Below are 15,459 nucleotides of genomic sequence, written 5' to 3'. Positions count from 1 at the left end.
AACATCTGTGAGTGCATGCCAGTATTTTAATAGGGAAATTGCGAGTTTAGGTTTATCATTTATGATGAAATTACAATAAACTTCTTTGAATGTCACTTGACAGACCTTGTGCTTGCTGGGCAATGCTTTGAATTGAATATAATAATGCACCACTTGATCTACCTATAATCTATTTGGTTTCTATTTGGAAATATTTGTTTGCAAGGAAAATTACGTTAATGACAAATTCAAAAATGAATATTATAGAGAATTGTGCAGGAAAGTAGCCACTACGCTTAGTCATGAAGAGTTTAAGATGTATAAAATGGTAAAGAAGTTTTATGCCAATGGAATACATTTGCATTTGTTTCAAGGAGCAAATTGGAGGCATAAAACTTATCAGTTAACCGGTGTAGTGTATCCCTTCTTGTAATGGTGAATACATTATTATCACAATTGATGAGTTGGCTAAATGTACAAAAGAGAAAAAAGAAATGAAAGATCCCAAAGTACTGAAATATGTATCTTTGTGCCGCTGGAGCGATAAGTTAATGGTTTTAAGGAATTTGCATTAGTGGTGACTTCTCTGCAGTGCCTAGATATAAGTTCATATTAATGAAAGAATGTTGTAAGATTGAAAGTAATGAACAAGTTGTTCAACTGCTGAGGAAGATGGCTTTGAAACTGGTTATTTACATCATGCATGCTCTAAATTTCTTCACATTACTCTAAGGGTAAGCTTTAAGGGCTTGGGCAAAGTTTGCTGTATCGATTGGTACTGTACCATACTGGGCATACCATATTATACCGACACTTAGTATGCCTTGCCATCTTGTACCATATTGCGTACCGATACTGTAATAAGATGGTACTTATACAGGATTTGGTACCGAGGTGGCGAACCTTTAAGTTGTCCATTGCAAGGAAAACCTAGAAAACTTGCTTTTCTCGGAAAATCTCGTGTTTTTTTTTTTTTGTTTTGTTTTGATGGATAATTGACAACTACATAACCTTCTTTCTTAATTTCTGAAAACCTTTTCCTTGAAAAACTCTTATTTTTCATTTCCTTTTCCAAAGATTCCCTTGCAACCAAAGATACCCTAAATATATGGCATTGATTCAACAATCTAGCTCTTGTCTAGAAAGAAGTGCTTTAGTATCTAAGTTAAAAGCATCTAGACCTGTAGTGTGCACAGAGTTTAATGTGATTCAAGGGAGGTGTGCAAATATTTGATGGCCATTAGCATTAGGAACAAAACCATGGAGGTCAAACATTCTATACCTTATCAACTATCCTCTGCCTGGCAAGAAAGAAATTTATTGGGGTCATACAAAGAATGTTTCATGACACATGCTTAGAATGTAATGTTCCGATGAGCTACAATCAATGATGAAATCATGAATGTGGGATTTTGATTACAGATTTCTTATCATAAAATTGGGAACAAGGTGTCAGATAAGCTATATTCTGAGTGTGATTACATTGAAGTTGTTGGAAGCCATTGCTATATTAACAGCTATGGAGATATTCTGTTCTGTATAACTAGCTTATCTAACTATATATTTTGTTGAATATTGACTAGAGGAGAAAGAATTATTGCTCACCACCATTCTACCAATGTAACTTTCATGGAAAATGATTCAGTTGTGCATGTTGGTACTGAACTATTATGATGTTTAGGGCCTTAAGAGATTACAGGAGATTGTATTGCACTATCAAATCATTGTTGACAAGGATTTAGGTTCCGGTGGTTTGGGTCGGTACCATCAGTATCATACCATGTTAACCAAAAATCAGTACCTGGGATGGATGTGGGACTCCTGGTTCCTTTGTGGGACAAGATGTCCAACCCTTGCCACTTGAAAACTGTCTGAGACTTTGGATTTGCCAGTACCAAGGCCAGTTTGGCTGGTACCAAGGCACAACCTGGCCGGGTTGCCTGGTTCCCCCCCCCCCAACACACACACACACACACACACACACACACACACGCAGAGAGAGCATTGTGGGGGTGCTCTTTTCTCATTCATCAAGTCACGAGGATGGGGCATTTGGAGAAAAATAGAGAAAGGGAGAGGAAAAAATGTGAAAAAAGAGAAAAATACATCTAGGTATGGTATTGGGATGCAGGACTGTCCCATACTATTCCAAGAAAATACTAGTACAGAGGATTTTAAACCTTGCTTGTTGGCATATTCAATTTTAGAATTTGTTAGAAAAACATTGGGTGGTTGTTTTTACTCGTAAGAGGTTAATCTGTTGAGGCATTTTTATTTGATGCAATCAATTGGTAAATTAACATTATGCACTGTTGAGAAATGGCCTCTCAATGATTTTTAGATGCAGACATTGGCTTTGGTCAATTATAAGCCTAGTCTTTAGTTTTAACTGATAATAGTACATTCAAGTTCATGTCATCCTGCTTTGAGGTTTGTGCTTTATTGTTAATCAATTGAATTTTCTTTATTTCATTGCAGGGAGAAGGACACTGATATTGCATTTGCTCAGGATGCAATAGATGAATACAAGGTAATATAGTTCTTAACTGTGAACTTTGTGTCACAAATATCGATTCTCTTTCTTTCTATTATCCTGTTCATAAAAGGATACAAACTTTAATGCATCCCAGAATCAGAGTGGACTGCATGCCTTGAAGCTGAAGTGTGATTATATTAGCATTTTATTGGATGAACATATTAAAGTTAAATAAACAATTGTAGAGCTAGAATTTTCTCCTGCACAATGTTTGTGTCTATTATATGGTTTCTTTTAGATATTTGACGTCAAGACATGCTTCCAAGCTATGGCATGGATATTTTGTGTATATGAATGGCATGGATATATTTCCTGGCTGTCTATACATTAGGTGCCCGGGTTTGACAATTCAGCCTCATATCTTATAATGGTAGCTGAAAACATTGCCTTGTATCAGTCTATAACAAAAAAACAATTTCTTTATCACATTTTGTAACATATATAATCTCGATGGCTGTAAAACCTATTTTAGCTTTGGTTCTGATTTTTATTTATAGAATTCAATCCTTGATCAACTATTTTGTCAAACTAATTCTGAAGAACCCATAGATATCCCCTTTGCTCTTCTTCTGTATTGAGTGTTCGAGTTTTCAAATTTTCAGTTGTTATGGGCTTCTCCAATAGGACAATATTGTTGGTATGTAGTGGATGAGTATAACCTTGAATGTTTGGAGGACTTTGTTGAGCTACTATATAAATTTAATTTAAATTTGTAAATGCATTTTTCATATGTTTTCTTTTTCTCGATAAATATTTTACTCTTTGTTAGTTATGTACTTTTATAATTTTTCTTATGCAATGCCATCCTGCTATTTTCTTGTAGTAATATATTTCTGGTTTGACCTTTTCTATGTAATTCAAGCACATTCATACGTTCATCACCTTATTTATTTTGTACTATTAATTTTTTGGTAAAAAATTTTTTTTGATATGCCTTTAGTGGAGCATCTTCTTGCTGATAATTCTAACCCGTCAATCATGGAGTTTGTGTTTAGTGTTAGCTACCCTAAGATAGAGCTAGCCATTTTGAATCACAAGTGTATATGTGCAAAAATCCTTTTGAGGTTGATTTTTCTAATGTTTCCTGAATGTTATTCGAGCTTGGTTTTAATATGCATATATTATATATCCATCTATTGTGCTTTACCTAGTTGTACCTGTGTTCTTCAAGTTCGTGTGGATATTTATGTGTGAGGTAACATTGGCTTTTTGTGGTAGATTTTATTTTAATTTTTTTAGGTAAAGATTTGATTAAGCTTAGACAAATAAATGCTGTTTTTCTTGAAGTATGAGTGGGTTGTTTCTTATGTTAGACTGTTGCTTGAATAGTTGCTGACAGAACATGAATTTCTCAAGAATACTATGAATATGGAAATGCATGTGATGCTTTGGGTATGAATAGAACAGCCAGAAGTAATTATTTGGGCCTTCATCTAAAACTAAGCCTGATCAGTTTTTAGAAGGTTGTGCTGAAGTCTAGCTTGAGCCCAAGTTCAAGGCCTGAAGCTGAGCCATGCCATCTCTTCTTTCATCAACCCCTTGCTCCTCTTAATCTCTACCTCTAACCATTGTCCGGACCTTTCAAACTGAAGGTTTCTTTTAGGAGTATGGGAGATTAAGTGGTGGAGCCATGGTGGTAATAACGAAGATGCAAGATCGTGGTTCTTGGTTTGGATGACATGCAAGATGGACTTGGGCCATTGGCATCCTGTCACATTCCTGCGGGATGGCATCCTGTCACATTCCTGCGGGAAGCCATCCCTCCTCAACTACCATGAAATATGGGCATTTTTTCTACTTCTACCCTATTACACGGCCAAGGATGGTGCAATCCTGCATTGTTCCATTTCTTTGGAGGGAGATGGTATGTAGGATGCGAGCAGTCTGGAGGGTTGTCGAGGGCATGGGAGGGAAGGTAGCAGGCATGGAAAGATAATTGAGCTAGAAGCTGGGCATAGGAGGCAGTGGCAAGGGGGAGGATAATAGAGATCAAAGGTGTAGGGCAATGGCGATGGTAATGTTTTGGGGAGAGAGAAGTAGTCAAGGTTAAATCCTAGCCATGGTTCGCCGTACCGGGCCGAACCGCCCAGTACGGGGTGTACCGAGCCAGACCGGTCCCTTACCGGTCTGGTTCGGGCCTTTTTTTCGGAAAAAGACCCCGAACTGCACCGAACGGTTCGGGCCCATACCGCCCGGAACCAAGCGGTACGGCTCGGTTCTAGACCGGTTCGGGGTGAACTGAATCATACCGCCCATGGGAAAGGGGGCGGAAGGTGGCTCAGTTTGATGAGGATCTTGTGTTATTTTCTTGGTATCTGAAATAAAATGAAATCTCAAGCACATCTCTCTCTCTCTCTCTATCATATCTGTTATATCATCTGTCTTGTAGTATTCGATATGATGTATTATATCATATTGATATGTTATTTCATATTATACCAATATTTGGTATGTTGTTTTGTACCAAATTGAAATATATATCGGTATTATAATAGAATGGTGTCAGTATAAGATCCGGTATCGAGATTGTAAAGTTTGTACCATGTATTAGTTCATCGGAATCCAACTCGTAAGATGAATTTGATTTGGTTTTTCATCACCAAACAGATGGAAATGCCTAGGGAAGCATTCTGAGAACTTGAGAGGAACCTGAAAGAAAATTTTGAACCTCTGATAGCTAGTAATAGAGATTCCCCGCCCCAACAATTACTAAGCATTTACCATTATCCTTCTCCCTGTTTGGTACCATGACTCCTTGCTCATTTAATCTTGTGCATTCGTACCGTTTTAAGTATTCGTTTCCACAACAATTAATCGCAGTTGTAACAGATAGTTTAGAGGCCTCAACAAGATTTTAAAATAAAAATCTCAGTATTATAATCACACAACACTCAGTATTTATGATTACAAAAGAAGCATGGGCGATATCTAATATTCCAATTAGTAACTCAAAATGGCATCATAAAATTGAATAATATCTGGTTGTATCAATATCATAAATCTTGTGATGCTAGTAGTGGTATATATGTCTCAGAGTTAATGAAGAAATTCTTATGGTGGAATCATAAAATTGAATAACTTCTGGTTGCATAATGTTGTGATGCTGGAAGCTTAAACTGTTATATGCGATATCATATAGGATCACAATTGGAGCAAGGCTTTTCATAAATAAGTCAAATAGGAGAGAGTTCAGGTGTTTTACCACCCTAATTTTAATCAAGATAAATGGTTGAGGGCTTTATGATGTGTTCTGAATCTTCCAAACCCATTTTCTTCTGCATGAAACTGATTCGATTGCAACATATGGCTATTAAGAGTCTTTGTACCGCAATCTAACTCCAAATTGAACCCAAATATGTCAATAATATGCAATATAATGCCATATTGAAGTTGTATTTATCAATTATTAACTTAAAAAATCCAAAAAAAAAATTTGAAAATCGAAAAAAATATTGTGTACCGATATCGGACCGGTACGCCCAGGCATACCGTGTGTCAGTATGGTACGGTACCAGTACCGTACCGTACCGGTTCGGGACCGGCATGCCGTCCGGTACCAGTACAGCGAACCTTGATCCTAGCTGTTCATTTAGTGGATGGCCAGGATTAATAAATATACCAGTATATCTAATATATAATTATTTTTTATATATATCATATTATTTGTTGGGCTTCTGGCCAGGGTAGGCTGGGCAAAAGGCTGCTCAAACTTAGAATGAAGTCCATCTGGACCTTGTGTTTTAGGCTCTGGTCTGACCTGAATATATAAAAATTTGGCCTGAAGCTGGCTTGGTGCCAGACTTCCAGTCTTATATTTAGATATTATGACATCTTAATATGGTCTAACATATCAGCATATGGTTATTTGAGGTTTAGAAATGTCACTTTTTCATCTAGTGCCTGTGCATTATGGATTGTGATTGCCGTGCGTATGTAACTCTTAATCTATACTTTAACAGGCTCGTGAGGCTGCCATGACTGTCCAAGGAAAGATGGTTGACTTCCAGCGGAAGAAAAGCAAAGGTCTTGTTTAATCTGCATATGTTCATTATGTTTTGTTCTTGGCCCTACATAAGCTGAACATGGAATGTAACTGCTTGTGTTGTTTCTTGATTTCATGCTACTGCAACCACTGTCAAGAAAGGAAAAATCTCAAATAGCCTTGTAGTTGATGTTTCCTTTCTTTTGTGGGTGCATGTGTGTCATTCTGGTGATTGTTGTTGTTCTATGATACAACAAGAGAAGATTGAGAAGGCCACTGACTTAAAATTGGCCTTTGTACCAGAGTCCAACATATGTCTTGGAACCTTTGTGAAGAGGATCCTTAGCTAATTACTGGCAAGTTGCCCAACGAGATTAGCTTCTTTCATCTCTCTTTGCGCCTTTTCATATTTGCTTTCCAATTAACACAACACTCCTATATTCTTATTTGTTTTATTTTTTATAACTGTCATTGTCCATCATGGTTTGTCATGCTGAACCATATCATCCAGCATTGAGCAAACTGTATCAAACCAGTAGCGAACCGGTACTCGGTATAGGGGCGTATTGCATATTGAGTATGGTTACTACCAATTGACCTGTACTGGAACTGTACGAGCATGATACTTTTATGTGTACCAAATTGGTACTGTCAACTATGGTTCATCCATAGGCAAGTTCTAAAAAGGTTTGAATTTTTAAATTCCTTCGCAATCTCTTCTGCTATGTTCATTGGCTAAGCTTGTTATATGTTTTGTGAGTTCTTCACTTTTCAACTGGTCCCCACAACAAAGGTGCTTTCGTAACTTTTTGGTGAAGACTTGATTATTTACAATGTTGCACATCACGCTAGAGGCTTATCATTGTTTTAAGTCTTTCTCTTGCTTGTTCGATCCTACTTGACTCATTTTTATTGCTCCTGTTTTTATCGAATAGAACTAAGATGGTGGCAATAGTTTGTTTGGGGGGTTTATTTTTCCTCAACCATATGCTTTCCATACCCAAGTCCTTTTCGGTTTATTAATTCTGTAGTTCCATGAACTGACATTATAACATTTATAAACACCATAGTTTAAGGGATATGTTCGTGCATGTTATTAGTTAATAATTTATAACAAGTGTTGGTTTAGATATGATTCTCTGTATTACTGTTCTGTTAGCTTCTTTTTCTGAAGTACATGTTTCTAATGCCAGCAATATTTACATTCAGTATTCATCAAATTATCATTGCGCACTAAATGACCTTTTGATATTCTATATAACTGCTTCTTCATACCAGCAGAGTTCATTTGTAGGTTCTTCCTTGTCATTGCAAGTTGTTTCATTATTTTGTTGAGCAAAAAAGTCTTAATGGATTGTTTTTCAGTCATGAATCTGCATTGCATCAAAGAAATTTCCGTTTATAGAAGTCCTATCTAATTTGTTATAGGATCGCATAAAGTTCATTGTAGTTATTCATTCTCTGTCATTATGTCCTTTTTTTTGTTGTCTATGATGAAATAATTTAACATAAATTTTGTGGTTTTCTGGTAGCTCATTATTTCATTCTTTTGTTTTTTGGCTATTTCTCAACTCCTACCTCATTCTATATATAAATGTATGAAGAGATGTTATTTGGATTTTTTTTTTTTTTTTTTTTGTCATTTTCAGCTAGTTTGCGAAAGCTTGATGAGCAACCTGAATGGCTGAGGGGAGGTAAACTTCGTGATTATCAACTGGAGGGCTTGAATTTTCTGGTTAACAGGTTTGTTATCACTTCATTTTGTTAGAATATTCTCTTGCATACCGGTTACTTCCCTTGTTCTATTAGTTAGTGTTTTTTTGGAGTGCTTAGACATGGTCATTTTGTAGTACAGCTGGAGGAATGATACAAATGTAATTTTAGCTGATGAAATGGGTCTTGGTAAAACTGTTCAGTCGGTTTCGATGTTAGGCTTTCTGCAGGTTTGTTATTTGTTATCCTTTGAATATGTTGTCTCCTGTAATCATATTAATTGTTTTCTTTAATGTAATCTGTCCATTCTTATTGCAGAATGCTCAACAAATTCATGGGCCTTTTCTTGTTGTTGTACCACTTTCGACATTATCAAACTGGGCTAGAGAATTCAGAAAGTGGCTTCCTGAAATGAATATTGTTGTATATGTTGGAAATCGTGCTAGCAGAGAGGCAAGTCCTGTTTGTGTTTCACTATTGTTTATGGTCTCTGCAGTATGCACGGTAGATAGAGATATTCGTGGAAGAGTAGATGTCTCGTATGAATAAAGTTAAACAATAAATTCAACTGTAAAATGTTTCTGCTTGAACTTGTTCAGTCAAAGGAAACTGATGATTAGTTTGTCAGTTTATCTCTTTGCTGGAGATATAGTAATCTTTAATATAAGTTATCAATTCATCAATTTTTTTTATGTCAGCAATTCATCTTTCTTTATGTAACTTTTAAGGAAAACTTTTCCATGATCAAAATTAAAGTAGGGAGAAAAACTGTATTGTTCAGATTAAATAAAAAACATTGAGATAGAATACTGACTGACTAAAGTAGGGAGAAAAACTATGTTGTTCTACAGAACAGGCTAATTTTGGAATTATCTGAAATTTGAGAAAGTGTGAGATCCTGAAGATTGGGAGATGTGGTTTGGTGCTACTTGTGTTGATTATAATGCTTTACTGTGATGCCAAATATCTGGAATTAATGCATCAGATTCTGTATCATAGTTATAGAGGATAATGGAAGAGATTAGTAAATAAAGTAATAAACAATGATGTATGAGCCCCAATTTATAATTTTGAATTAATTCATCAGATGGTATATCATTGTTATGGAGGATAATGGTAGATATTAATAAATAAACAATGATATTCGAGAACTAATTTGTAATTTTCCCAGCAACATCAATCCTCAATGCCTAAAGGAAATGATGACAAGCACATTAGACAGACAATTGTGCCGTGGCCGTTATATTCCTAATTGTGATTGCCTGGTTGGTTTAATTAAGGGTTGTCCTTGAGCTATTATTTGTGTAGAGCAAGAAAAGGGTGAGTGCTAATGTGAACCATGGAAAAATTTTCCAAGATAAATGTCTAGAATATTAATTGAGTGAAATTAGAGTATAGTCCATGCCATTTATGCTTGAGTATGTGGTGCTTTCCCATTTAGAGCAACTTTTTGAAGATAAAGATATTGTATGGTTATGAAGTGCAAGACTGCAAGTAATTGTACGGTTTGAAATGTTGGATTACAACATAGTTTCATTTCTGCATAATGATTTGAGGTGGATTTATGGTAAAAGCATGAAGTATATAACATGAAAGGAGGTAGCATGAATAACTTTTTTTTTTTTTTTTTTTTTTAAGATTTCATGAGCATACATAATTGAGGATGAACTATATTAAAGGATTTTGGAGGATGGAGTACTTGTGATGTAATAAATAGAAGTTATGAGAAAGGATTTGGAAAAGCTTGCAATAACATTGCAGATAGCCTTAATAGAAAAAAAGTTGGGAATGAGGATCCATGGTTGACGCCAAATATTTGTGCTAGAGCTTGATGGTTATGGTTTTATTTTATTGAACTAGTACTGGAGGGCATACCGGTTGGCAGCTGGTTTAGCATGGTACAAGTCCATGTCGTCCAGTTTCGGGGTGTATTGACACAGGGTGACCGGGAGAGGAGGGGGCGAGGGGGAGAGGAAGAGAGAGAGAGAGAGAGAGAGGAGGAGTGAACCCTAGCCTAACCCGACCGAGAGAGAGAGAGAGAGGGGGGGGGGGGCGTGAGGGAGGAGCTTATTGGAATTGAGCGGTGATCCTTCCATGACCGAGGAGGTGGGGTGGTGTTCATGAGCATGGAAGGGGGGAGGGCATGGAATCGAGTCTCAAGCGAGTTGGAACCATTTTAATAACAGGGGAGGATGGTGGGGAAGTTTTATTAGCGTGATGGAGGGTTGAACCCTTTTTTAAAATCATTATCTGATTTGACTTAAATCGTTGTGACCCAAATTGACCTACCCTCAGTGACCCAAGTTGGGTCAAAGCTTTGACCCATATTCGTGCCATTTGAAGTTTCGGTTAGAAATTTTGACTCATACCTTACCCTCTTCCCCTCTTCCCCTCTCTTCCTCCCTCCATGTGTATGTATGGACATATGCACGTTTATCTGTGGGCATCTCTGTTTGCGCTTGGTGCAGTGAATACTTGATGAGACATAAGAGCACCATCTATAAGTGGAAGTGGATCTTCGTTATGCTTGTTTACTAGCGGTAATGGCTATGCGCCACATAAGAAGCTAAAGCCCTTGACATTTATCACACAACACAAGCAGCCCCCCCCCTCCCTCCTTTTTTCTTTCCTGTTCCTGGCATGTTGGTCTAAGCCATTTGTAAGTTGGCTAACTTTTTGGGCTTTCTGGGCTTTTCACTGAACCCTGGGATGTTTGCTGTTGGCCAAGGCATTACACTGAGCAATCAAGCCCATGGTCATTCAGGTGCATGAGCATATATGTTTGGTTTTATTACATATTAGAAGAAGGGTTCTTATATGCTTTTTATGTCAATTATTAATGATAGACTGCCGCCTACGTTCTGTAAGAGCATTGGGACATGTAGTTTTTGTACCATCAACATTCCATATCACTCTTAAAGTTTCATGCTATAATTTCTCATGGCATCATTGGCTCTTATCTTTTAATCATTGGATTGCCTTTGACTTGTGCATGATTTATGTTCTTTTCTGAAAACAGATCTGTCAGCAGTATGAATTCTACACAAACAAGAAGGCTGGCAGACATATACAATTCAATACATTGTTAACCACATATGAAGTGATATTGAAGGATAAAGCTGTGTTATCGAAGATTAAGTGGAACTACCTTATGGTTGATGAGGCTCATAGATTGAAGAACAGTGAAGCATCACTATATACAACCCTTTCGGTGTGTCACATATCCCTTATGCTTGCTGAGCTATCTTGATTTTGCTTTACATGGTACTTTGATGTTAGAATTCTAGTCCAGAGTTGCTTTTATATAAATTGTATTAAGTTTTATTTTGGCACAGGAATTCAGCACCAAAAACAAGCTTCTTATCACTGGCACCCCACTGCAGAACAGTGTTGAGGAGCTATGGTGATTGTTCTCTCTTGAAGTTCTTATGTGTAATATAGATAAGTTGCAAATGGTGATGTATGCTTTTCTCAAGTTTTTCTGTGCTACTTACAAAACATGGTTGCCATATGGAATTTACCGTTCTAGTTTGTTATTACTAGGATGACACTAATGGTTTTGCGATGTGAAGACATTTTTCGTGTTCTTTTCATGTTCTGCCATGCTGTCTATATAATTCAGGATTCATTCATTATTAATCTAGTGGATTGATTCTCCATCTTCCTTATGTTTAAGCACTTTTTTGCTTTCCGGTTTCTGTGAACTCCCTCTACTTTTTGCATGGTATTAGGAGCTTTTCAGTTTTCTAGACCACCAAACAGCTCTCTAGTTTGGTGGGTCGATTTCCCATTGTCACACCACGACATGCTAGCTGGATTTTTTTTTCTTTTTTAATATAAACCTTGGTTCTCTTAGAATGATAAGCATGTCCTTTTTTCCTACTTTGTACATGCAATTGAAAAATGTGGAAAAGTGAATGACGGTGGCTGTACTTCGATTGTTTTCCACCTCCGCCAATTCATATGGGCAGGAGACTTGCACTACTCTTCTCCCTTAGGTCTCCAATCCATGGTTGTTGAAAAGAAACATGGTGTTTATCAAGCCCATTACCTCCTCTCTCTCTATTGGGCTAGAAGAAGGTTGTTGATCCAGCAGGTGCTGGAGGGCAGAGGGGTATGGTTGTAGATGGATGATGTGGTAGGTTTCACCTTTATTTGGAATTTGTTTGCTGCTGCAATTTTTATTCTAGTTCAAAAATTTTAGTACTTCCAATGAAGGTGTGGGATGGAAATCTTGTGGAAGATGTGGTGCGGATGAAGAATTGTAAGCTTTTTTAGTTTCCTCGAGCTCTCTCTCTCTCTCTCTCTCTCATGCCTACGGCTGCAAATGGGTCAGGCTGGACCTTGGCATGCTTGACCGTGCCTTGACCCAATTTCGTATTCTAGTCATGATTTGGACCTGGAAGTAAATCATTAGTTGATCAAGTTGGGTCGGTTGGGTTGAGTCCATCAAAAGGATTTAGACCTACGAGGTCATTTGGGTTGGGGTCAAGTCTGACCTGGACCCAACCCAAAATGTTTGGATTTGGGTTGAGATTGGGTTGGAGCAGGTTCACACTTCAAGTCAAATATCTAGCTATTCTTTGTAGTTAAAATTTGATAATTTATAGTTAAATATATGGTGACAAAAAATTTTAATGAAACTAAAAGACTCTTTGTAAACATGAATTTTCATTCAATAACTTCTAATTTCATCCAAGTAATTGCCTATTCTTAAATTTACAATAACGATTTTGAAAATATATATAAATATACTTGAGAGCATTATAAATAAGAACCCATCAAATCAAATAATGAAATATGAACGTTTAAATGTAATTTAATTGAAAATAGATAAGAGGAGATGTAGTTGTTTGATGAAAAAAGAGGAATTAGTTTAAATGAGAGTTTATTCAATGAATTGGAAAAAATATTTAGAGTGCAAGAGACCGAGGTCTACATGATTCAGGTTTTTGTGTTTGGCCAGCGGTTATAGGTTAGGATAGGCTTATATGTTGTTGACCCAGTTTAAACGCGGATGATATACAAGAGGCCAGGCCAATGCGGGTTGAAAAATACAAGACAAAGATCCAACCCTGAATTTAGATCAGGTCCAAATATTGAAACTGACCCAACCTAGAGATCTTCAAATCTGGGTTGGGTCAGGTATAATTGGGTTGGGACCGGGTCAGATCATAGGTGGACCCAACCCATTTGCAGCCCTACTCGTGCCTTTGTTATTGGGTGAAAATCTGTTTATATAGTATTTTGTACTAGCAAATGGGTCAGGCTGGACCTTAGCATGCTTGACCGCGCCTCGACCCAATTTCGTATTCTAGTCATGATTTGGACCTGGAAGGTAAACCATTAGTTGATCAAGTTGGGTCGGTTGGGTTGAGTCCATCAAAAGGATTTAGACCTACGAGGTCATTTGGGTTGGGATCAAGTCTGACTTGGACCCAACCCAAAATGTTTGGATTTGGGTTGAGATTGGGTTGGAGCAAGTTCACAGTTCAAGTCAAATATCTAGCTATTCTTTGTAGTTAAAATTTGATAATTTATAGTTAAATATATAATGACAAAAAATTTTAATGAAACTAAAAGACTCTTTGTAAACATGAATTTTCATTCAATAACTTCTAATTTCATCCAAGTAATTGCCTATTCTTAAATTTACAATAATGATTTTGAAAATATATATAAATATATACTTGAGAGCATTATAAATAAGAACCCATCAAATCAAATAATGAAATATGAATGTTTAAATGTAATTTAAGTGAAAATAGATAAGAGGAGATGTAGTTGTTTGATGAAAAAAGAGGAATTAGTTTAAATGAGAGTTTATTCAATGAATTGGAAAAAATATTTAGGTTTTTGTGTTTGGCCAGCGGTTATAGGTTAGGATAGGCTTATATGTTGTTGACCCAGTTTAAACGCGGATGATATACAAGAGGCCAGGCCAATGCGGGTTGAAAAATACAAGACAAAGATCCAACCCTGAATTTAGATCAGGTCCAAATATTGAAACTGACCCAACCTAGAGATCTTCAAATCTGGGTTGGGTCAGGTATAATTGGGTTGGGACCGGGTCAGATCATAGGTGGACCCAACCCATTTGCAGCCCTACTTGTGCCCTTGTTATTGGGTGAAAATCTGTCTATATAGTATTTTGTACCCAGCAAATAAGAACAAGTGGGTTTCCATGATTGGGAAATGGGTTTGATGTGGAGTGTTTGAAAGACTTGGTGCTTCATTCAACTTTCGTTGAATCCTCGCTCGTAGTATGTAGAACAAAGGATCAAGAATCTCTCTCTCCCTTGCTTGTTGCAACATGTTTCTATTACCCCATTTAAGTTAGCTTGATTCAACAAGATTCTATAACTGCACATGGACTCCAGCCTTCCTGCTCTTGAATAATGGTGTATGTGTCATTCAGTTATCCACTTCTATAAGCTTGACTGTTCATACCATCTCTTGACATATGAGTGGATATCTACGTGAATGTGTGAATTTATATATGTGGATATCTATGTGAATGTGTATATATATAATCACCGGCAAAATTATATGGTCATTTTGAGGGTTGGCATAGCTATAGTGTTTTCGTATTACAGCATAGCATAGATATTCAAGAGGTTTGTGAAAATTTCCTTATGAGTGATGACATTTTTTGCATGCATGGTCTTGCATTGAAAGGAAAAAAAATTATTGCAAGAATCTGAAGAAGTTTTTTGGATGCAAGTTTCTATATAAGTTTCTAAAATTTGTATGGTACATATATAAGATTAAAATATTTTATCTATTATTTTTTTAATTGCAACTTCCATTATGTGAACTAGACAATAAAGACGAAATATTTTGAATCTCAAGTACATTTTTGATTTTTTTGCACATGAACAAATTTTTAAAAATGTCAAAAGCTTTTAGTTACTGTTTGACCAATTTTTGAGTCATTTTTCCTATTTGAACAAATGATATTGTGGAGCAAATTTCTTCTCTATGTGCATGAATAAATGTATGTATAGGTTGCCAACAGTTATTTGCCTTGCGCCTATCTCATTTTTGGTTGTGGTTGGGCCACTTTATGTTGGTTATGACCAAGGTTCACCATACTGCTTGGTATCGTACCATATTTGTTGGTACCATATCGTACCAGTCACACTGTATCATATCGGTATGCAGTTTTGAACCATACTGACACTCAGTATGCCTCACTATCTTGTATTACACTGCATATCGATACTATAATAGGATGGTACTAATATGG

At 36.6% G+C, this 15,459-nt stretch overlaps 1 protein-coding gene across 4 annotated transcripts in view; it reads left to right on the top strand.

Moving 5' to 3' along the window:
* Window positions 1-15,459, top strand: part of LOC105057643 (protein CHROMATIN REMODELING 5) — a 42,864-nt gene that overhangs the window by 7,790 nt on the left and 19,615 nt on the right. For all 4 annotated transcript variants that reach the window (XM_010940308.4, XM_010940309.4, XM_073248513.1 and 1 more), the window contains 7 exons: window positions 2,458-2,509; window positions 6,475-6,538; window positions 8,147-8,240; window positions 8,353-8,440; window positions 8,529-8,663; window positions 11,230-11,421; window positions 11,546-11,613. In XM_010940308.4, the coding sequence (XP_010938610.1) occupies window positions 2,458-2,509; window positions 6,475-6,538; window positions 8,147-8,240; window positions 8,353-8,440; window positions 8,529-8,663; window positions 11,230-11,421; window positions 11,546-11,613 (693 nt within the window). The remainder of the gene's footprint in view (window positions 1-2,457; window positions 2,510-6,474; window positions 6,539-8,146; window positions 8,241-8,352; window positions 8,441-8,528; window positions 8,664-11,229; window positions 11,422-11,545; window positions 11,614-15,459) is intronic.

The sequence above is a fragment of the Elaeis guineensis genome, chromosome 14 (assembly GCF_000442705.2).
Source record: "Elaeis guineensis isolate ETL-2024a chromosome 14, EG11, whole genome shotgun sequence".
Taxonomy (NCBI): Eukaryota; Viridiplantae; Streptophyta; class Magnoliopsida; order Arecales; family Arecaceae; genus Elaeis; species Elaeis guineensis.
The sequence above is the reverse complement of the archived record's forward strand: the minus strand, read 5'-3'. Positions and strand labels throughout refer to the sequence as shown.